This window comes from Scatophagus argus, chromosome 11, assembly GCF_020382885.2.
Source record: "Scatophagus argus isolate fScaArg1 chromosome 11, fScaArg1.pri, whole genome shotgun sequence".
Taxonomy (NCBI): Eukaryota; Metazoa; Chordata; class Actinopteri; family Scatophagidae; genus Scatophagus; species Scatophagus argus.
Window position 1 is genome coordinate 16,054,374 of NC_058503.1, and position 24,780 is coordinate 16,079,153.

The 24,780-nt window shown below is 38.7% G+C and overlaps 1 protein-coding gene across 4 annotated transcripts in view; it reads left to right on the forward strand.

Moving 5' to 3' along the window:
- Nucleotides 1–10,496, forward strand: part of epha3 (eph receptor A3) — a 92,306-nt gene extending 81,810 nt beyond the window's left edge. For 2 of the 4 annotated variants that reach the window (XM_046403841.1, XM_046403840.1), the window contains exons 16-17: nt 2,699–2,854; nt 7,783–10,496. In XM_046403841.1, the coding sequence (XP_046259797.1) occupies nt 2,699–2,854; nt 7,783–7,888 (262 nt within the window). In that variant the 3' untranslated portion in view covers nt 7,889–10,496. Of the gene's footprint in view, nt 1–2,698; nt 2,855–6,144; nt 6,263–7,782 lie in introns of all 4 variants that reach the window. The other 2 variants (XM_046403843.1, XM_046403844.1) reach the window with 2 other exon arrangements.
- Nucleotides 10,497–24,780: the final 14,284 nt, after the last annotated feature.

Sequence of the window (24,780 nt, forward strand, 5' to 3'; positions counted from 1 at the left end):
TTCAACTAATATAATATTTGTCTTGTATATCAGTCTAACCAATGACAACCTGGGAACACAGTGTAACAAACTGAGACTTGAAATCCTCCCACCCTGACCTCCCCACATGTGTCTGTTCAAGCTCCTCATCCTCCTCACTCCTCTCTTGAGAACTCCAAAAACAAGAGAATATGCAGCCCTGGTTATCTGGAGGTCAAAAGAATAAAAGAAGGAGCAGAAAAGGGAAACGAAAACAAAAATGGGGGGGTAGACTTTATTCTCTTGCTGGTGTATTTATACTTCCTTCTGATTGAGTGAGTGTTTTCTGCATTCTTATATGGTGTTAAGTCCATGAGGGCTTTGAAACCCCCCTCTGCCGTCAGACAGATGCTTTCTTTTGTCTTTATTTTCCTCTTCATCGCGTTCCTCTGTTTCTCCGTTTCCTCTCCAATCATCTTGTCTCTTGAGTCACCGTGAGATGTTGCTGAAAATGTAACAACAAAGGAAACAAAGAAAATGATAAGGGAGGGGAAACAAGGTCATTTGCAGTTTATCTCTCAGTGGAGACAGGAGAGGGGAAAAGAAAGTAGAGAATAAAGGAGGAGATGAGATCAGAGCAGAAAAAGAAGAAGGGGGGTACAGGAGAGGAGAGGATCAATAATCCAGCTAGAAAACTGAACATTCTTATCCTCACAGCCCAAAAGTTAGAATCTAAGAAGTATATATAAATGTATAGGAAAAAAAGTCAATCGTAATCATCACAATCTTTTATGGCATGTAGAGAAAATGTACTTGTGTTTTTACATTTATTTTTCTAAAAAAATAAAAATATTCTTCTGTCCTCTAAGGGAGATTCACACACTTCCTTTTGTTCCTCACATGCAAACCACCCCACCTCCCACCCAGCCCCCAATTCCCTCCTTTTCCTGCAAACCACTCTCTCCAAGGGGTCCTGGGGGGCCCTCAGAATTTTGACAGTCCTCTGATCTGGCAGGAAAAGACTCAATCATTGTAACAACACCCACTCCACCACATCTCCCCCCCCCCCCTTTTTCCTGTCTCTGTTTGAGATGTCATCTCACTTTACTTCTCTCTATTTACCTCTTCGTTGGATTAGTGTGGTGTTTTTGTCAATGTTATGTGATGGCAGCTTAATAATTTTCGTAACATTCTATTGTTTGTATACTGCTCCTTTAAAGCGGAATCTGTTCTATGAGGATAAAGGTTACAGAGATTCCCTTACATGGAAAGCATACCCAGTGGCTCCAAACATCTCTGCCAATCCAGATCAGTCAGGCAGAGGTGGACTTCCTGGTATTCTAATGAGTTTATTTACAAGGCTATGAATAGTATTCCCAGAGGGAGAACAACCATTTTTTCCTGTTCTGTCCTGCCTTGTCTGCAAGGTTCTTTTCCCTTGTGTGTGTGTGTGTGTGTGTGTGTGTGTGTTTGTGGCTGTCTTGACATAGGTGCCTTTGTCTGTGCTGCAAGACAGGTGCAGCCTGTCCTTATAAAAAAATGAGTGCCTTTGCCCAGATATAAATGCCACTCACATATTCAGCAATAAAACCACAGAGAGCTGTAACTAGTCCCTTATTTGGCTATTGTTTGATTGGTCATTGTGTGTTGAGTCCCGGTTTGACCTTAATGTGTTTCTGACCTTGTTTCCCATTTCTTGCCTTGATGTGATCAGGTTTCACAACAGCAAAACCACATCCATTTAAGACACATCACCTTTGTCTTCTCTTTAGCTTTTCCCCAACTCTCCTCTTTAGCTCTCTGTGTGTCTGTCTACCTCTCTTATCCTTCCTCTTCCCACGTCCTCAGCAACCATCAATCAGAGCAAGTCAGCACGGAGCCCGCAGCCCTTCCTTCACCCTGTACTGTTGACTGAGCACTCTAAAGCCCAATGCGGTGCATTTAATTTGATTTGATCCAATTGAAACCATCAAGTCTAATCAAATCTAATGTTGCATTTTGCTGCATTGTGCAAGTGCTGCAGGAAATGGTAATGACATTAGACAGAAACCAGTGCTGCTTTTGTTAGTAATCTTCCTCTTGAATATGTTAAATATATTAAGGAAATATTTTCTGTGACATTTGATTTCCCTCCTGTATTCAAAGCCCGAAGACATTTTTGTAGGTTTACTGTATGCAACAGTGTGCGTCTGATGAGTGCGGCTTAGAGTCAAGTCTTTATTTCTGTATTGGAATGCAAGTGCAGAAAGCATAATACATATATTCAAACATATAAATAGAGTTTGACTACAGTAAACGTGTTTCAAGAATACAAAAAAATGTATTTCATGGATCTAATGCTGTATAATAGGTTTGCTAAGACTTCAGTGATTTAATTTGATTTCACTCTGTTCGATTTATTGTTTCTCTAATTTCACTGCTGCTTAATTACCAAAATTTGACTGCATTCCATTTCAGTTTCAATGAATTTATAATCTCCCACCAGCAGACTGTATACAGTGGTGTATATCAATAAAACATTTAACACCAACCAGTCAAATAATGTTACATGTCAAGTGCAAGATGTAGTGCTGTTAAATCTGACCACGGTGACAATAATAACTTTGTATTTCTGAAACTATGCACTACTAACTATGAACTCCATTTTATGCATTTGAATATTTACAGGCCATTACCCAGGGGAGTTTATTCATTTTACATGTGTTGATTTATTTATGTTGTCCCACCTGTATCCTCTCAGGCCGGCCAACTTGTTGTTGGACAGGAGCAGTGCTGAGGTTCCCTCGATGGGGACGGTGGGTGACTGGATGGATGGAATGAGGACTTTGCCCTGCAAGGAGGCCTTCTCTGGGGTCAGCTACAGCTCTTGTGACACCTTGGCCAAGACCTCCACAGAGTAAGGCAACCACACACACACACGCACACACTAGACTACCCTGCTCTTTCACGTCAGCAGTGTTTACAGGGCCCCAGTACCCATTTCAAGGCCCAGGAATTTGAAGAGGCTCTTGGTGAAGAACACACACAAACTCACACATACTCTTGTTCTCAGTAAGTAAAGAAAGCTATAGAGTCCTTACGAAAGGTGTCCAGATGAGAGTCATGGTAATTCATAATGACAGGCCTTTAGCCACGCTCTCACTGTTGCAAGTATGGCCACAGAGGGAGAAGGTGAGAGCTTTAAAAGAAAAAGAGAGGAACAGAAAGAAAAAAGAAAAAAGAAAAGAGAGGAGAGGAGAGGAGTTGTGAGTACCATAGGGAGAGGGAATAAGAGAGAAACTACTGAGGGAGAGAATGAGAAGGGAGAGGTGACAAGATAAAAGAGCAGAGAGAAGGGCCTTTGAAAGAGCAAATAAAGGCATAGCTGTCAGATAGGTATGCATAGCATTCTCTGTACCATGAGGCATTAAAATACAAAGCAAAGACTGAAAAAAAATATTTAGAATCCAAATCTAAAGAAATCACATTTGGAGAGTACACACTGCAGGATGCACAGTATGTTAGTAAGAAGTAAGTGTTTTGACAGTAGCTCAGGCATCAAGACTCAGGCCTGACTGTGTCCTGCAGTGAAATGAATTATCAGTCTGAGTTCAGTGGCATACTGGGAGATTTACCTGATAAACAAGCCTTGTTTGAACTTACAGTTCAGAGTGCAGCTACTTGAGAAGAACAAGGACAGCTGACTATGCTTTTTTTGTTTTCTTTTTTTGTCAAACCGAAACAGAAATCTTTTCCTTGTCTCCACCCCCATCACCCCCCTCTGTTGGCCTGCTGCTGGTTTAATTGGTGTGGAATGTGACCTGATAAATAATTAGACATTTCTAATCATTGTGATCAAAGCAGCCACTCACTGTGTTGATGGTAGCAGCAGGGGTAGTTGGGGAGTGCTGGTCAGTGCTGCAGCCAGCTGTAAGTCCTGTCCAAAGCTTACCAAAACAACAGTCATTAATGGTGTTGGGTTTAGTATTTTAGAAGCAGCAATGTGTAATTTGTGTCCTTTTCATTAATCAGGAACGGTGGACTTTGTTGACCTTTAAAAGTACTACAAAAAGAAAAAGAGGGCTGGAGATAGACTTTAAATCTTGATTACTCAAAGATAAAGCTTCACAGAAATATGATACTGCTACAATTAGGAAAATTAGCAGTCATGCTTTAAACCAGAGACACCAAAGTAACAAGGGTCAAAGTGGAGCCTTCTTTGAAGGGTTTTCTGAATCACTGCTGTGGAAGAGATTTTTGGGATAATAATGAGACTTATGCATAATGATTTCACTCTCATTCTTCCTCCTCAGAGGTACACAAAAGGCAGACTTTTTTCTCTTGACCTTTCTCATGCCATTTATTCTTTAAATGGGTTTTATTCAATGGAAAGTTCTCTTCAGTCATTACGTGACAAAACAAAACAAAACAGCTTGCACTGCACACTGAGTATTTAAAAGCTGTACACGGGTAACATTGCATTGAAGAAATCACATTGGTCTATGATGCCTTTTTTCTTATAGCTAGATGCTAAATTGGATCAGTCCAGTATTAATCCACTGAAGGCTTTGTGTAAGGCACACAAGGCTAGCTCAGCTACAAGGCTAGCAGGATTGGATAGCAGAGACTGTGCGTTGCTCAGTAAAAATTGCTCTATTGATTTGTACAGTCTTAATCTAGTCCTTGATATTCAGCACAAGGCTTGGCAATGCTGTGACCTCTGAGGAACAGTAATCATACTTGGCTGCAGTGTGCTGACTCATCTGCTGGAGTAATTGGAGTCTTTTTTTTCGAGATTGGATAGAATGGATTGATTAGGAAATACTGCATCATTTGGACTGTTTTCTTCATCTGGACAGAGTGAATGCAAAGTCCATTTCAGGTATTTGAATGAGGAAAAGGGGGGACCTGGCCTAAACTGTTAGACAAAGAAAAACTATATGAAGACACAAGGCGCTGACATTTTCCTCTACGAACACATATGGTACAGTATGATCTATACACAGGTTTTTCAGGACAGACTTATCAACTCGCACTGGTGCAGGTTGAAAAAGGCATTTTCATACCCCATAATTTGCTCATGTTTATTTATAAAGCGATACAGTGGTTAAAGATGCTTCATTTCTGTTCACAAAGAAATACTAGAGAAAACAATACCTTGCATTAGCTTGCTCATGAATGATGAAAATTGCTAAGTTAATACTGTGACATGTTGTCGAGGGAAACTTTCAGTTGTTAATCTTTTTTATGTGATGTTCTGTGTGTCGTTAGTTTCAGTTCTTTATCAGTTTGATTAATAATGATAGTCTACCTCCTATGTTTCATGTTTCAGCAGTTTATTCTTATTTAATCACTGTTTGTTTTAGAGATGACTCATGTGGCTTTCCTGACAAAAAAAAGACCCTTGTGATTAAGATGAGGAAAAAAATTGATTAATGCTCTCCTCTTAATAGGAGGAGAGCACACTAGTTAAGAAATGTAACTTTTGTGTTGCAAAAAGAAGATTACAGCATAAGTGCTTTGACTCAACAGGACAGTGTTAAGGCACAACAAAAATGAACTATTGTGCACTTCAAATGTAAAACGGTGATTACATTTTCCATCTCCACTGTGATCAAAACATCAAATCTTGTCTGAATGACATATTAGAAAGCAAGGACACAACATTGCATAGTTTTTGACATATAATTTATGAGTTGAAGAAGAATTCCATAAGTATTCCAAGAATTCCAAAAGAAAGTGGATAATAATAGCAATGAATCAAAATAAGGCTGAATTATGAGCTCATAAGAAAATGACCATCAGTGTAGTCTAATATAATAGTATCTGTTGAAATATTGCTTTTGGTATTTTACTTTTATTTTTTATTACTATTTTTAAGTTATTTATCAGATTTGATTTAATAGTTTTTAACTATTCTATTGCTAAAAAACTATGAGATATGAGATTATATGAGATTTCTGTACATTTTTTTTTTGCTTCAGTGTTCACAAACATAGGAGTTGCTTTTCATGACAAAATTTTGTTCAAAATAATTGAAAGTAATTTTCTTTTTTCTATCAGAAGCATAGATGTCTGTTTTACATTTTGTACATAAAGCCTGATTTATTACACCCAAGATGTCCCGTAGATACCTGTGTAGAGAAAGCACATATTGATGACATCCGGTTTAAAGTGTTAATGTTGCTGGGCCTGGCTGTGTCTCAGTAGAGTGGTTCTGACGGAGGTCCACGTCACACCTGCCACTTGCCCAGAATGGGAGCCGTCCATGGGAATCACCACTCTCTAACGTCCAGCTCCTCTCCGCCTCCTCACGCTCTGGATGGTGGGTGGAGGACAAAGACGTAGGCTGGGGCACTAACTAACCTCCAGAACCACTGATTGGCTCTCACTTGTCTGACTTTTAAAGGGATAGTTTGTCAATATTAAGTGATAAATCAATAGCAGTGTTTCCATCCAGTTGTAACTATTACCCATTTAAACACATGCAAATACTGGTGTAGGATATTGAGTAATGTTGATTAATTTCATGTTCCAAAATACAAAATAGCATTTGGAAATATTTTGATGTACAAGCTAGCATGACAGCGTTTTACCAGTAAACAATATTAAGCCACACAGGCTGCCATGTCCTTTGCATGTATTTTGATATTTGTCAGGACATTTAGTACAAGTTGTCAGTTTTGCATTGTTAGTGTACGGATGGAAACTTAGTCACTGTCTCGCAAATCTAAACTTTATGGAAATACACAATACATTGTATAGTTTATATTTAAAACATAACTTAATTTGGGTTAACTATCCCTTTACATTGTGGCACAGAGTGAAGCAGCATTGTGATTTTTGTCACTTTCGGTTTCTGGCTGGTCAAGATGTATCTAAATGTCTGCTATTTCGGCTGCTTTTGGAAAACTAAATGCCCTGCTTGCATCTGAATAATACAAACTTTCTTGTGACCATTTCTGATAACGCAAATATGTCTGAAAGTGTTTGTCGTAGTCATGCCACCACTCCGACTGCAACTCCACTGCTTTTACTAATACAATACCATTGTTATTACTACAAGATGAACAGAAGAGTCTCAACATACTCTGTGACTTGTACTGTAATATCAAGAATGCTCCATGTATATTATCTGTTTTAAGGCTGTTGTTACAGTGCATTTCAAACAAGGCTGTAAGTTTTCACTGAACTGACTAACTACTGTGTGTACTTGATGTATAGATGCATAACACGAAAGTGATGCAGTAGCTCTAAACAGTCCTTCTTTACAAATGTTAATTTCTTACACTTGAATGCATGTAACTAATCTTTTAAGAGCTTCAGAGTGTATTAACAAGTTAACAGATTTATATCCTACACATGTACCAGTGCTGGTCCCTTCTACATACATGCATACCTTTTCAGAGAAATCCAGTTCAGTGCATTGCAGGAAACTAGGTCTTTTATGCCTCTTTGGCCCTCGCATGCCTCTGTTTCCTCCCCTGACAGGGTCATAATAGCAGCTGTCAAAGTAGCCCAATAAGCCCACATCCCTTGCTGATAGTGATGGAGGGTGGAGGCAACATCCCTCCCCCACAGGCCACCTTCAGAAATGTGAAAGCCCAGTGGCCCTCTGGGAAATGCAGTCCTTTGTGAATGACAGATGCGTAGGAAAGTGAAGGGAACAGCACTGGGAGCATGTCATCACATGTCACATGTGTGCCACATCCTCCAACACTAACGCACACTTTCCATATTTTTTCTCCCCATCTTTCCCTCCGTCACATCTCTTTCCCTGGCTTTCCACCTCTCCCCCACTCTCTCTCTCTCTCATTCTCTCTCTCCCCCTCTTTCACAAACCAGGGATCTGAAAAAGGTTGGAGTGACTATCGTAGGACCACAGAAGAAGATCGTGAGCAGCCTCAAAGCCCTAGATTCTCACACCAAGAACGGCCCAGTTCCTGTTTAAAAAAAACAAAAAAAACAAAAAGTGAACCCAACAAATAAAACACCAGAGACCTGTCTGTCAGTGTGGTTGCTAATCACAGTCCAACATGGTGGCTTCATATTTAAACTGGAAATGGATGGAAATGGAAGAAAAATACAACATGATTCAAATGAGGGCTTCCGTTGTGTCGTTGAAAGGCGATACCATGTCCTGACAGAAATATGGGAAGAGTTCGGTACAGGCGTGCCAGCTAGATAACTGACTGACTCTTCAACCCACCGTCCCTTCATGCCCAAGTTGAGATGCCTTACAGACCAAAAGAAGGGTAGAGAGAGCAGAGATGAAGCCGAGGAGGTCAGTGAGAACCTGGCCAGGGATACAAACTGGGATTGGACATATAGGGGAAGGACTAGACAAACATAAAGCCTGAGCTCTCCAATATTGGCTAAGCTTGATTGCATAGCCTTCCTTTACATTTCAAAGGGATGGGTACGCTCACAGTCTCTTGCCACCATGCCTCACCAGCAGCCTGTGGAACGAGGCGGTGAAACGGCTGAGATGCCTTGTGTAGAGGAGCACGGCAGACAGCAGCAGATGACGTGGATGCGAGCCCTCCCTGGACTAATGAGGTCTGATGTGTGAGATTTCGTTGTAACGACCTACATTTACTGTTTTAATCCATGGGAGAACTGGACTGGTATGGACACACCTAGAAGATGACCGAGCCGTTTTACTCTGTAGCTCTAACCTATAGCATTTGCATTCAGTAGATATGTCACATAAAAGCAATAATTACGCTGATCAGTTAAATAGTCTCATTGTATGGAAGCCATGAATCTCTCACATGTACATGCATTGAACGCTGTGCTTTGAAGGTGCAGGGGCCATAATACACTTCACACACAGAATTTTCTTTATGGTAACATCTATGTTCTATGTGCTGATGAGCAGATATTGTACAGTTATAGTGCTGTTCCCTCAACCCAATGCCCTTTGTGTGAAATCTCAGGATGTGTAAGTTATTCGTTCTACTTCTTCTAACAAGGGGAAACAGAAAGAAAGAATGAAGCGGAGCCAGGATTTGGCAGTGGAAGTTCAGAGAGACAGGAGCAAGAAAAGGGGAAACTGGAAAAGAGCAGTTGATAAGAGTAAAGTATTTTGAACTAGAAGTGAGTTTGTACTTGAGTTTCTTCTTCAGGTAGGACAGGTCAGCATCACCAACTCCACACCATGTCAGGTATCATTTTCTTTCTAAGGAATGGGTTTTGTTCACTGCATATGATCAGTTCATTTCACGACTGTTGATCTGATGATGTTTTAGTTCATTTTCCTTTGGTCTGAATTCATAACTTTTTTTTTTTTTAAAGCATACTTTTCCTGAAAAAAAAGAAAAAAGAACTTTGGTTCTAGTATAAAATTAGTTTTCAATCCATAAAACCTGTGTAACGCAAAAAGTAGAGTGCCTCCTCGTGTTAGGTTGGATCATGGTGGGATTGTCAGGCAAAAAGCTCCAGATTTGAGTTAGTCTCCGTCTTTCTTCTGTATTCTCATAGGGGTATCGGGTTTTAAATCACTGCCCTGAAGTAATTATGTGTGAAAATGCCCCGAAAGAGATGCAACACTCCCAATAAACGATTGCTTTCTGAGATAGTATCCTAGAATATCATATATCCAGGATGGGATTTCCTAAAGGCACCTTAGAACTTAGATGATCTTTGTACTATGAAGTACAAACTTAAAGATGTTAATCTCCTGCTTTGATGTCACCCAAGTCAATCCCTCAGTGCAACATATATCCAGTATTTATAAACTGGCACTTTGGTACTTTGTGCTGTTGGATGGGTTATTTAACCATGAGGGTGCTGTCTTTAAGCTTCCTCCAAGCACTTACTGTAGTACAAACTATTTGAGCACTTTGAATGGAAATGTTATTGCCTTGGCTATGGCTTATCTAATGGACAGGGGTGATTTTTTTGGTGCTTTTGGGAAACCCAGCCTTGTTCAGTGCGTCATTCGGTCCTCTGTTACTTGGTCTACCTGTGGATGCTGCTGTTGCTGCTATGTGTTCTAATTAGCATGTACATAATGTAAACCATCGTAATGATAGCAACTAGCGCTACAGATCCCACTATATGTACATGGCCATCCTTCTTTGTACAAATGTTTGTATGTATAAAAGAATAAATAAAAATTGTGCAACATTTTTAATTAAAAAAGGAGACAAAAATCATCTGTATTATATTTTATCTTATTTTGAATTATATTTGTCTGCTCTGTTTTTTTTCTTTTCTACAAATAAAAGGCGATTATGATTACATTATTATTTATTTGTTAACATTATACAGCGCAATGTTGATGTTTTTTGTAGCATACAGTAAATTATGTGTCAGTGCTATCTGTGTTTTTGGTTTTTGACTTACTTTATAAACCTGGGACATCTGAGAGAGCAATACTGTTATGCACCCTATATCCAGATCCCTCATTTTCTGTCTTAAGACGACTTGTGTGTCTGTGTGAGAGTTTACGTGTGCAAATGTAGATGGCCTTGTCTACTAATGTAAAATGATTTGTAGTGGAAACATTTATATTTTTATAATAAATATTCGCAAAATATTTTCCAAAAAATGGATAATGACACACCTGCTCCTGTGTTTTTATTTTATCACTTGATGATGTAGCAGACCAGCAAATAGCCGTGGCATTTAGTTTAGTCCTGTCCTGAGTGTATTTCCATATGTTTAAAAGATGTGGGAGTCTGACACTCATAACTCAGATGTCATCTTTTATATATATATATATATATATATATATATATTATTTTTTTATTTTTTATGTTCCATAGATCAGTCTTTTGGCACATCCTGCCTTCTTCAGGATGAAAGCCAGCAATCATCTAACTGACATATGTAGTGTGTGGGACAGGTGTTTCAAATCAGTGAGTTCACAGGGCAGTCGACATGAACAGAGAAAGAGTCCATATAGCGGTCACCCATAGCCAAGAGAGGTGTTCACCATTTATGTTCGAACATCAGGAATAATAAAGTAATAATAAGTAATCCAAAATTGCAAAGTATAAAAATACCAAAATACCCATTTTCAAGTTGAGTACTTCAAAAATACTTCAAGAACAGGTCAAAATTCACTCAGCCAAAAAAAGCAAAAAAAACTGTATAATGTATAATATTAAATATCCATAGTAAAAATGCACAAACTATGAACAAACTTTCCGAGTTTTAATTTAGTTTAGGGTGTGAGCTTGAGGGAACGTGTGGTCTTTTTACAGACTAAACTATGCAATTAACATTCAAGCAGCTTTTTTCTGATTGGTGCACTTCAGCCAGTTGAGTGTTTTAAGCTGCCATAGTTTGTTTCCCTGGGTGACTTTGATATATTTCACGAAAAGAGAGAGAATCCAGGTTTTATGAAAATACAAATAAAAATTCAAATCGAAGAAAATGCTATTTATGTTTATTTATTTTTACATACTTTATCCTTGGACACAATATAAATTTTATTTTAATAAATGAAACATAAAATGATTTTGGGAGATTTGATGTAATGTTTGATACATTATGCACACAAAGATGGAAAAACTGAAACAGCATGAAATGATTTTATTTTAGTATTGGCAGGCCAAGAAATGCTTGAGTGTGTATCACTTCAATTCCCTATGGTTGACCAAGTGTTTTTGGTTACCTAAACTTAACCATATGTTCACTTCATCCCCACTGCTGTGTGTCTATTCTGGAAACCGATACCATTTAAAATATTGGTATTTAATGTCTTATCAATGAATATACAGTGCTTTACAATAGCAACATTCTGTCTATCCATTTACTCCACCTGTCTATGCTGGACCTATTGCACTTTGTCCACAAGCCCTCCCACATCTGTTAACCAGCTTCCCACCTAACCAGCTCAACCTCTGTTTCTAATTCCTTCCACCCTGCTGCCACCTCCTCTCAGCTGCCCCGGCCACATTCAATAAAACCTTTTGTTTCCGATCAGCCATAGTTAAAGTCAATTTGTTGTGTGATTTTAATGTGGAAGATCTGTGTTTTCTCTTTTTTTGTTGGCTGGGAGGAGATGAGATGTGTCAGATGGGAAAGAGTGATGGTTGCTCTGCTCAGTGTTGAAAGGCTGACACTCTCCAGATGTTCCCAGGCAGATGTGCACAAAGAAAAAAACAGGACATATCCCTTCCCAATGGAGGAAACAATGAACACAGTATGCTTGACAACACCACCAATTCAGTCTTGTTTTTATATAAAACACCTCCATGGTACTGAAACCACTAGAGTGATGGACAGAGACAGAGGAAGGGTGGAGGCTGGGGAGGTAAAGAGCGTGAAAATTAAAGGAAGATGAATCCCCAGAGAGGAGGATGGGAGGCAGTTGTGCTGGCAATGTGATACCTGTGGCAGTTCTGTGCAAGTAGGAAAGAACTTTTTGAACAGTGGCATATGATAATGCAAAAATGCGGGAGAAGATTAACCAGCACCATTCATCATCTTGCTTGGCAACATGGTGTTGGAATGCATGCCCCTAGCTGCTAACTGATACAGAAAGGTTCCACTTGGAGAGCAATGATAATGAGAAAACAAAGTCATGATGTGTAAAATTCATTCATTTTGAACAGTGGTACTATGCAATCATCCAAAATACAGTTCTGTTTTTTCCAGGTTTTCGACACTGGCACTGCTTCTTTATGAGCTCGGATGTCACATCACTGACAGTTTTGCCACTGTGGTTTTTATCTTGAATTTTATTTGCATAAAAATCCCTACCCTCCTTACAGGCCAAACCATCTCGTTAAGCCTATGCACGCATAAATACCGAAGTAAGGAAAAAGAGCAGAAACACACACTGCACTTGACGTGCCAATGTGTTTAAGCTGACTTGAGGACAATTTGCGGGTGCATATTTTGACCTGCACATTTATTTGTTTTCATTTTTACACAGTAGGAAATACAGTCATCATTAGCTTTCACCAAATAAGTTCACCAGTTCTAGTCAGTCTAGTCAGTTTTTAAAAAAGAACAAACAAACAAACAGACAGTGGCCCATATCCCATCCTCCCCATGTAGCTATGTCTCCTCCCTTTTGATGGCTGTTCCATGGCCTCATCTTCTCTCTCCCAGTTCCTGGTAAAAACTGACCTCCAGCTGCGTGCAGCTGCTTTGCAGGGCCTGACGTCATGTTGCAAACTCATACCCCTCTGTTCAGCTACTCCTGTGGCCTGCTGTGAGGATGTCATCCTTGCAAGCTCACTTCCTGGGTTCAAAGTTCACTGATAAAAGACCAGAATGTCATGTGTTAATTATCCTTGTCACAAACCATGTTTATCTGTCTGTGGCAATAAACTGTGGAAGCGTTAAGGCTTTCCCCCTCCAGTGTTGTGCAGAATGTGCAAGAACACGGTCAAAGCAAGACAGTGCTGACACAAAAAGGATCTTATATGTACACATGTACACTGTAGGGAGCACTCAGCTGTCACAATACTGTCTCTGTCACACACATCTACACGTGCACACACACAGACACACACACATACACACAGATAGATGGATGTTGTTTGCTGGCTCTGTTATGTCTGTGCTCTCTATGGAACCTAAGCACACAGTGACTCTTCAATCATTTTATTACCAAAGTAACACACACACACACGGGTCCCAAGACTGCAGTGCTCCGACCTCTTCTGTCACTTAAACAAATGGTGTCATCACAAAGGGAAGTGAAGCTATCATCACAGCCTGCTCACCAGTGGTGGTATGGTGGGACAACTACAAAAACGACAAAAGTACTATTTTATCTTTTTAAGTGGAAAGTATATTTTGATCAAGCTAGACTTCAGCAGTAGACTTCAGCTGCTGTCATGGGTGGAAAAGTCAATACTGAGCCGTCCAAAGAAAGCTTGTCAATGACTTGAGCTCGTCACCTCTTCAACTGACACTATTACAAGTTAATAGTTTGAAAGATATTCATTGTTCCCTGACAGTGTATCCCAATGAGTTTGGTGATCCTGTGACTTCTTCCTTCACTGGCATTATTACTTCTTTTTCCCCAGTACTTACAATTCTGTACAATTACAAATATAAAAATAAAGACATTTACATCAGCCTCAGTTATTACTTTGCATATAGTGAAAATTAGTTGTTTGTTATCCTAACATTTTAAACTTAGTGATAAGTATGCCAACATTACCTCAAAGCACCACTGTGTGTACATTCAGCCTTTACTGCTATTCAAACTGGTTTATGCTGCCTGCATTTCTTTGAAAACAGTCATTGTTTGCACGGATGATCCAAACAGTGAAGTTTAATGCTCGTCGAACTGCTGGAAATGTGGTATGGCTGAAACAAACAAAGGATTCTTACTAATAGAACCACCACAGCCACTAAATATAACCTTGTGCACTTTGCAAATCCACTGTGGATTGTGGTGGTGATGAGATTCACAGATATTATTTGTGTTCTACTTGAAAACTGGATTGATGCTTCCATTCAAACAACTTGTTGGTTATATTCAATATGTATATATTCAAAATGAAAAAAAAAAAATCCACAAAACGTCTGAAAAAGTTTCATTACATTATCAGTAATGAAAAATCTACTCTGGAACACAGCCCAGAAGCCAATATGAAGACCAGAGTGACTGTAATGATACCTGAGTGAGTGTTATTACCACTCTGTCTCTTAATGTTAATGGTTGAGGAGAGCTTATGGAGCTGCTGGTCCTGCCTGCTGTTGACACCATTGTCCATACCAGGAAGAATTGATTTTCCATGAAAGCTGAGTGATGTGGTGGGACTGCTGGCCCTCTGATGTCAGCACTCTGTCATCTCTCTCTCTCTCTCGCTCTCTCTCTCTCTCCCTTTGTCTGTCTTTCTGTCTTTCCCTTTCTACATCATCTCTGGCACTGTCTATTCTCCTCTTCTCTTTCTTCCTCCCCTCCTCCCTTCAGTTCAGTATCTTTTTCTTTATCGTCACCTCTCTTCCTTCTGTCTTGCTTCTCTGCTGTTCTTCAAGTCATTTCCACTTCATTGGCATCACATAGTAACATACCTAATGTTCATTAAGATCAAATTTTAGACATTAACAACCAACTAGGATTAATTAAACAGAAGTAAATAGTCCTCTGTTGTTCTCCTTCTCCTTCCCCCTCTCTCTCCTTCTAAAGCAGGATGATGTTGATATCATGATGCTAAATAAGAGTCTGATTTACACTGTTGTTACACTCTTTGCATCATTCATGTGAATGAATTTCACACAGCTGAGCATGATAGCCTTTCTTTTGGCACAGCTCTTACACATTTTTGCAAAAAGAGGACATTTGGAGGTCAATTTGAGAGTAAGAGCGGCCTATGCTGTACTGACGCTGATGGCAAAAGGTTTATTGTTTTACTGAAAGGAAAGATTTTGAAACTATTCAAAAAAGCTGATATATATAACTGATATATTTGATGTAATTTAAAAATATCTGATGATTTTACATATATAAACGTGTTTGTAAAATAGTCATATTTCATATTGTATTAGTTTTTTATATAGTTTACTGTATATGATATGCAAATGTATTTCTCCAATTGATGTTTTGTTTGATGAATTTAAAAAACCCTCTTAAAGATGACCTGATTAGCATGTGCTGCCTTGTTACATCTAACTGGCAAGTGTATTGGTTTGAAGTTTTTGTTTAGTTAGTTTCCTGTTTTATTTTGTAGTTTTAATCTCCTTCTGTCCTGTTTAACGTGTCATTTCCTGTCTCTGTTTTCCCTCCTTTTTTTTGATTGTTTCACCTGTGTCTATATATACCTGTGCTCTTCCATTGTGTGTGTGTGTTGTCACTTTGTTGGTGTTTGCTGCCTTCTGTGTTTCTTCAGTTTGCTGTTCCCTGAGTTATTTGGATTATTCTTCATTTTGGAATCTTTAACCCGGACTCCCCATCGACTTTTGTTTGCTTCTGCTCCTTTACTGAGTAAGTTTATTCTTTTGTTGTCCTTATCCCACACATCAGTGTCTGCACTGTCTGTCCACCATTTTGTGACTGAGTTACAGTAAGCAGTGATTCCTAATGCACAAAATGTGTTACAAATATCTAAAATGACATTAAATTCCACGCACGATTTGATTCCCTTCATCAGTATAAATACAATAATTGGTTAACAAACCACGACTTGTACTTAGTGATCATCAGAGAATTCCATTACTGTGTCAGCATCATTAACACATTTCCTGACAGGAATCTTTTAAGCTTAACTTTATTGCTCACATTGAGAACATTTCCATTCCGTTGGCCTAACTGTGTCTCATGTAAACTGCTGTTGCTACATTCATGTTTAGCAAGACTGAATTTGTGCCTTGTGGAGTATTTATGAGGTGGAAAATGTTCTTCTAATGTAGTGAATAGTATTATATGTATCTTTGTGAACGCAGCCCCATTTTCACTTATTGCTCTTGCTGCATTTATAATGAAAGATCTTGTCACATACAAGTATCACTGTAAGAGATGCGATGTCCATCTTGCTCTCTTTTTCACTTTCTCTTTGTCTGTCTTGAGCACTCTTCACTGCCCATCTTTCCATACAGATATTAAAGCTATATATCACTAGGATCAAACCCGGTGTGTCAGCCAGCGACAGGCTGATTTACTGGAGGGTTTCCTCTGTGTCTGTGAGTTTTATGATTGGGGTCGAGGGCCAGGGACACAGGGATACATTTCTGACAAGGTCTGTCTTTGACTACTGGTGTTTCTAGCACTTTCCATGCCTTCTCGCTCAGCTTGACCTCCATGAATTGCAAGGCCACATGTTAATGTCACTTCTGACTTAAACAGCTGAGTTCCTGAAGATGTCACAGCCATTGCTGACCAGCTGCTGCAGTGGTTAAGGAATAGTTGTATTTATTCTCTGGTGGGTGCAATGTTGTTGGAAAAAAGTGTTTGTTCAGTATAGTCAGAAGTTTATTTGATAAACGACTGGTGAATGGCTGATGCCAAGTGACTGAAATCAAAGTTTTTTTGTTTTCTTTTTTAAAAGAAACACTTTACTGCAATAGCACATGCAAATAAGTGTTTACTTTTTAAAATATGATGTTTTGGACTGCGTGAAGTTTGTTGAATTTCCTCATGTGATGTCACTTGAGTCAGCATCAGATGGGGCCAAAGACTACAAGTTTGAAAATAAATGTTGGGGTGTGGCGTTAGAAAGAAGAGGTTTTACCACACCTGTGTAGCTCGCTCCTCAACTCTGCTTGGGGCTGGCAGCTGGAGGTGGCATTAGCTGCTGCAAGAATAATCAAACTGTCAGCAGCTAAGTTGCATTGTGGGTAATGTAGGCAAGGCATTGTGACAGAGAATTAGAAAACAAAGAAGACAAGAAAAAAAAAAGACCTCTAGCGTAATTTCTGATTGGTACAGGCATTACCGACAAGTCTAATGGTAATAAAAATGCAATATAATGCAATCTCACCCTTTTTTTTTTTTTTTTGCATTTCTAAATTATACTATTGCTTTCCAGCGAAAGACTTTAAAGACAAAATGATGGTTAGCTCAGAGTGCCTTATGCAGAAATACTAGTCCTTTGAATGCTGCAGATGGAGCTGCTGTGTGGGTAGCTCTTCCCATAGCAATCATAAACTGATCTATACCCAGCCTAGAAGGACTCAGGCCAGGAACTCTGACCTAACCAGCAAATTCAACACCTGATCGCACACATAAATACACAGCAGTGGGCGACTGGGACATAACACAGTGAAAACAACAAATGACAGAAGCAGACATGCTGCTGAGACCATACGGCATACATGCATGAATACTTCCACACAGTGCATAAAGCAAGATTTCTATCCCTCTCACACTCTCTGTCTCTCTTTTCTCTCTGTTCTCTTTATTCCTCTTTTCTCTGATGTGTTTCCATGTCAGGAGAGGAGACATGACAAGTTCTTTCCGGCCTTTCCTCAAAGTAAGCCTGTGCAGATTTTACCACAGTCCATCTGTCACACAGCCAACCAGTCAGTCAATGATACCACACTAGTCCTGCAGGAATGTAGAAGAGTCCAGCCCTAGGTTAGTCCTTTCATCAGTCATTTGATTTGCAATGTGATCATACAGAGGAAGAGAATGTGGAAATATACATACAAGTGTAATGGCTATGGTAAATGTATTGCGTTGAAAAGTCACACATGTCACATTGTTCACATGTATGTAATCTGTTTATACAGTCAACATGTACAATTTGATGCTTTTGAGCATGGATCATGTTTCTTTTATGATTAAAATTATACAGCAGACATTCTGTGAAGCCTGTTGATGACTGACTTGTGTGACGCTGTGTCTTAGGGCTGTGCTGTAATGTTTCTCCCTTTCTTCTTCTCATATATACACATAAGGGAAGTAAACCGACTTATCTTTGTGTTAATTCTGCCTGACATTTACAATTACTGCTGTGTTTGGTTGCAGTGGGGCCTGCTTTAATAGGGCTGTTGACTGTCAAACTTGGTTAGGTCGCCTTAGATCTCAGTCCTCCTTTCACTGGGACCTTATTGTTTGTGTGTGTCTGCGGAGGAGGATGGGAGGGAACTCCAAAGCTCAACTGGCATACATGGGACATTTCTGTGGGACTTATTTTGTTCATGTGAACATGTTCACCTGTACATATGTAGAAAGACTTTTGCAGGCCCTGTGAGGGCCCTCAAGAACCGGATGGGGCTGATTGCTAAAACTAGAAATGAAAAAAACCGTTCCACTTCCGATGATTGTCATAAGAGGGAAAATGACATTAACAAGCCAGGCCGTGCCGGCTGGGTTTTCATGCTCTGATTCTTACTTCCTCTCCAGTTACAGCAGTCCAAACAGTTCAGGGAAGTGCCTGTTGTAATGCACTAATGACATGAACAGCTAGCAGGGGACAGATAGACAGACATACAGACTTGTGGGGGACTGTCAGATATGTCAGTATTGATTTGGTAAGATGACACTTTGTGCTAATGGAGACATTATGTTGTTAATGCAGCATTATCGCAGGCTACTAGAGGAACAAACCTAACATTTAGGGGTAATAGCCTTTTAGCTTTATTGATCACACGTCTGACTATATCTATACATATATTTGCATGTATGGAGAGTATGATGCATTAAATAGACACTATTGTGTGTTTTGCAGTGATTTTAAAATGTGTATACTGAGTATAGGGGAAAGTAAGTTTTGTAATTGGCAGAAACAAAATATCGGTGAACACTGTGATTTGAAATGAACGAAACTAAAAAAACGAAAATAATTCATCTGCAGTCAAGCATTGTATTTCCACTACTTTTCTCCTAAGATCCAACACCGCTGTTCTTTGAATTTATACATAATCACACTTGTACAATTGGAGCTGCTTCACTGGTTTTGTTTGAGAATATAGATCTCGATTAGGAGCTTTCCAACAACAACCCTAGAGGATCACACCATGAAAAAGATTCAAATTAGCAGCCCTCTGTGAGCCCACTACAATAACTACATACCTATTACCACCCCTGCTTTAAAGCTACCATGAGATGGCACTCGAAAGGCTATTGCACCAGGTGATCACATTAAAACTGATGGATCCCTGAGCTAAAGGTAGGAAAGAATTATGTTATAAGTAAAGGTAAGTGTGTGTGAAATGAGACCCAACTTTGTGCACAGAGGCATAATGAGTTCTTATCCCCAATGGATTGTTATGCTCATATTTAACATTTTTGCATTACCAAAACATTTTTAGGCTTTTCTAATGCACTTCATTGGAAGCTTTTTTCCGTCTTAGTTCAATGGCCTAAAAATAGCATTCAATATATTTTTACTATGTACTGTAAAAGTTTGCTTTCTTCTGAATTAATATTGATATTTTATCTAACACATGAATTGCAATACACAATACACAGGATACAAACAATTAGTTTTGGATTATTGTTAATATGACTCCGTAAGATACCCAGAAAAACAGTTAGTTCAGGGAGGAGAGAGGAAGCTAAAGTTCAGGACAAATTTTATATTTGAGCTTGGAGAGCACCTTTGCAAACTGAAATGGACCAGAGTGGCAGATCAGACAGACAGACACTCACACATGCGGCATATTGCCTACTTTCCCTTATAACAAAGGTGTGTCTATCAAAGACCTTGTAATGATGTGATGGTCTGCTAGAGCCTCAGCCTCTTTGCATGGAAAATGTGAGGAAAGAGCCTAATAAAGGTCCAGTGTGATCAAATACCACACAAACCCTCCAAATCCTCTCTCCTCTCACTTGCTCCCCTCTGAACTGCAAGGTGGAGAGATCAGGAGGAATATTTTCATTGTATTAAGCAACTTTGTTCGGTTACCCTGGTTCTCATCAAGCTTATGAGCTTCAGGAGGAGGGATGATCATTTCATCCCATGTGGAAAGTCCTCCTTCCTCCCTCATTTCAGGGAATATGCACTGTTTTTAAACTGACATCATTCGATGGAAGAGTATAGTCAGTGTATGAGGAATTTGAACGAACCGTGAGAGTAAAGGTCAAGGACATTTGGTTGTCATTAAGGCCACGCACTCTGTGACAACATGTAGTTGCAAGGAGCATGCATTGTTTATACTATATCTTAAAAAAATGAGGATTCTTTGGCTGAGATTTAATTTGGTTCAGTTTTAACCAATAATTGTTGAACAATCCTCAGGTTGTACTCATAAAGCTGCTCAATAAGAGTGAAATGGTGGTTCGTTTACACAGTAAGGGAACTTTCTCTGTCACAACCAGAATGGTAGAAGTAGAGGGACAACATTTCTCTGCTTATCTAAGAATTGAGGACACAGAGATGGTAAGTGATAAGTGAGCAGATTTAGAACTGGCTATAAGTAAGCAACATTTATTGGCAAAAAAATCTCTAGTCTTGTCAACCTCTATATATGTAGTCACGTCTTTGGTCTCACAACATTTATTGGCTAACATTTCATAAATTGTGTGGGGGGTTTAGATGTGTTAGTTGAATACACTTTTGAGTAACTTTGTGTAAGTTTACATCTTTAATGTTGGTAAAATTGGTGATAACTTCTAAAGTTAAAGCAGTATGGTTAATGTTAGGTTGTACTGACATGCGTCAGACTACCTAAAATAAAATGTTATGTCATGTAAAGAGAGAGGAGGCTCACTGTGCTTCTTGGTGATCATAGATTTTTTTTTTTCTTTAAATTACTTTAATGTTACAAGAAGCTTGAAGTTTTCAGCTGGTGTTTAAAGTAAGTTTGAGGTTAAAACTTAAAAGAAAAAATAAAATGTTATATTTTTACAGTATTTAATGACGCATATTCTTGCAACAAAAGGTTTTTGATTTAAGGGAAACCTGGGGTCCCTTATTGAACTTTAAATTTTTAAGAACTGAATAAATGATGTAAAAAGTAAAGAACTGTGTGGTGCAGTATGTTCAGATTTATCTATTTTGAACAATTCTTTGAACAACCAGCTTCATAGAAACAATCACCCAACCAAATAAGCTTTTTTAGGCTCTTCATTTCTTTTCCTTCTTTTTTTTGTCAAGAATAAATGTATGCATACAACATAATCATATACATAATACATAGCGTAAAGATATAAAAACACCATAGGTTCCTACATCAGAGCTTGTCACTCTACACACACAGTTCGAACTTGTCCCAGGAAATCGGACCCAGGCCTTTTGTTTATACTCCCCATATTTCAAACTGTTTTAGTTGTCTCACCTCTGCAGAGCTTGGAAATCTCATCTGACAGCCTGAATCCCTATCTGAGTGAGATCAGAAACTAGTCATCAGAGTGGAGACCATCTGTTTACACCAAGACAAGCCACAGAATTCTGACTCGGGGTCACCCAACACCGCCAGACGGGGCAGCTGACTCTCAGTGAAAAAACAGACATTGTGGGGTCCGTCCAAAGCTCTTTATAGGCAATCAGATCAGAGATTATCCAAACAATAGAAATTAAGCAGAGGGCTGTGGAAGCGATTGTTACTAATAATGTTAAGGTGGCATATTGAATGGTCAAAATCATATGTCAAGCTATCAGCATTTTGTCCTCCAGTGGAGACAGTTTGGTTGAGCTTCTGTAGATTTTGTCTGGTTTTCTGTGGATTGATTATTATTACTATTATTATATTTATTCTATTTATATACTTAATATACTTGCAAAAATATATATTTGAATGATGCATTTCAGCTGTTTAATTCAACAAATACAGTTTTTGCTAAAATATTTGTATGCTGGCACTTCTCCTTTTATTTTTTTTATCTATTATTTCAAATGGCATTTATGCATATGTGTTTGTTTGTGTTTACTTTTTTTGTCCTGATTATAGAAGTAAACTGGCAGAAAGATGAGGAAAAATAGCTTTCTGAGGACTTTGCTTGGGGGATTTGCTGTAGTTTCAGTATATTTTTGGGTGTGCTTATAGTAAGGGTTGGATTGTGTAACAGAGTTGTGTCTACATGTATGTATTGTTGCAGTCTGTTCTAGAAAAGTGTTAAGACAGTTCTTACAGCCATGATATTGTAAGCCATGGTCAAATCAGCTGGAAATATCATCACAGTCAAACATTTATGTCTTGTGGAAAGAGTTTTTGTTCTCTTTGTTGTTGGGTCTCACCCCAAGGTGCTTCAGGAACTTCTGGAAATCAAGTTATGTCACAAAGAAAGATTTTGTTGGAGTCCACTGTCCAAAAAAAAAGCACCTTTATTACGACTTCCTATTTTTTTAACATCCCTTTTTGCTGTCTTGGCACAATCCAATAAAAAAGTTAGACTTTAGATGTCAGCAACTTCCTCAGTTGAGTTATTTTATCTGTTTTGATGAAATTTCAATTCAAAGCAGGTCAAACAAAATGGGCACCTCTAAACGGATTGGTCTTTATTTATGCTTGTCATTGATAAGATCTTTTTTTTTCTTTCTAATTGAAGGTCTTGCAGGGTGATAATTTCTAATTAGAGAAAAAAAAATACAGCTTTGAAAGACAGCATCTGTAATTTGTTTTTGTTTGTTTTTTTAGGAAATATAGCAATAAATAATATTATTTCAGGTTGCACATGTCCTAGTAGACAAGCACAAAAACACTTGTTAGCTGTGTTCATTAATTACAAAATATACTTGCTGCTTTCAATAATAGTGGATTTTCTCATTAATTTACTTAAAAAAGGCAGCTGTGGATGATAAGACTGACACCATGTTTTCTTTTTTCATGCACTAAAATCAGCAGCAGAAGCCCAGCAGTATCACATTTCGCTAGCTGGTGCATCTTCCAGATTTTGTGGTAGCTGATTCAAATAAACAACAGGTCCCACACAAGCTTTCGCAACAATTCCACCACCTCTGAGTTCTCACTTAATTTTATGGCTCCACACATGGAAAATTATTTTTGATGTGTGGAAATTTGTAAATCTCAGTGTTAACTTACTTTAGTGGAGCTACTTGGTTACTTTTCACAACTGATTGCACATTTTGAGCTGCGAGTGTTCTGTCCTGTACACATCTTTCATCGCTCATCTCTTTTGTTGCTGTCCAAAAACTTTCAAAGCCTTCCATGTAATTAACTAAATTAAAGAATCATAAGCTTTTTTCAAGAATATCCATCATATCATTTACTGCAGACACAGCCTGTCTGAATTTAAAACCTGATAATAAATAAATTTCCATTGGGTCCGCCAACAACAACAGACATTAGCAAGCAATTGTCTCATTCCCCAGCTACATTATTCCCATACACTGGATAATTCCCCCTTTGGCGTAATTGCATGTAAAAGCCATTATCATCTGGGTCCATGCTAATCATATTTTGAGGCTGAGCTCTGGGGTAATTTTTGAACTTTCTGTCAATATGTGGAGATAGAAATGCAATCCTGGCACTGGCATAGCTGCAGCTGCTTCCCTTCTTTGGTCTGAACCCCGAAACCGCTACATATTGGTTTTCACCCTGCCTGTAGTGGACTACGAAGCAGAGCTCTTTTAGATGACTGAGTTTTATTCTTGTTACCGTACATTGAGAGTTGGCACTTCACTTCTCGGGATGAAAGATTGCCTCTGGTGTGGCTCAGCCACAGTGGAAAGACAGAAAGAGAAGTGCCAGCAAAGTGTGATGGAGAGAAGGAGGAAAGAACAAAGGGAAAGAGAGAGGGATGGAGAGTTTCATGTTAATGTTGTATGTACAGTCAGCTGTCACACTTATGGACTCGCCAGTGTTTGTGTGCGACTATGAGAGATGGACATACTGTATGTTACTGTTAAACTGTGTGTGTGTGTGTGGGCCTGTTTGTGTGTGAGACAAATTACATTTTCAGAAAGACTGAGTGGTGTGTATTTACATTTCCTTATGCTCAGTTTACATCTGTTGCGTGAGGATTATTGTACTTCAAATTTCCTCTCGCTTGGCCTAAATTCGCTGTTTCCACAGTACTTTCACTGATCCAGAGCCTGATAAAGACTGATAGACCAAAGGCCCATACTAACAATCAAATGTTTGGGGTGACGCTTCCAATAACAATGTGTGCCAATGTTATTAAGACTGAAAAACTGTTAAGGAATTCAGTGTTTTATATATAACTTTACTCTTCACATAAAAAAGTAAAGATGAATCCATATAATAGAAAAAAACAAAAAAAACAAAACAAATATAGTCAAGAAAGATTATTAATTCATTTAATTGTTTGGTTTTTTTCTGGCAGCATCCAAGCTTGGCCGTTACCAGTAACTGGACAGCAACTTAAATGTTCTCAAACAACCTTTCAGTGGAAGTTTCCAAAATTTTAATATGTACATACAAAATGTGAACAAATATATTCATAACCACTAAGCCTCATGAAACATTCATCACAGCAATGCCAGTAATGATTCTGGCGTCACACTGTTAGGGAAAATATATGGCTCCTAATTACTATGCCATCAAGCATATTTGGCTACC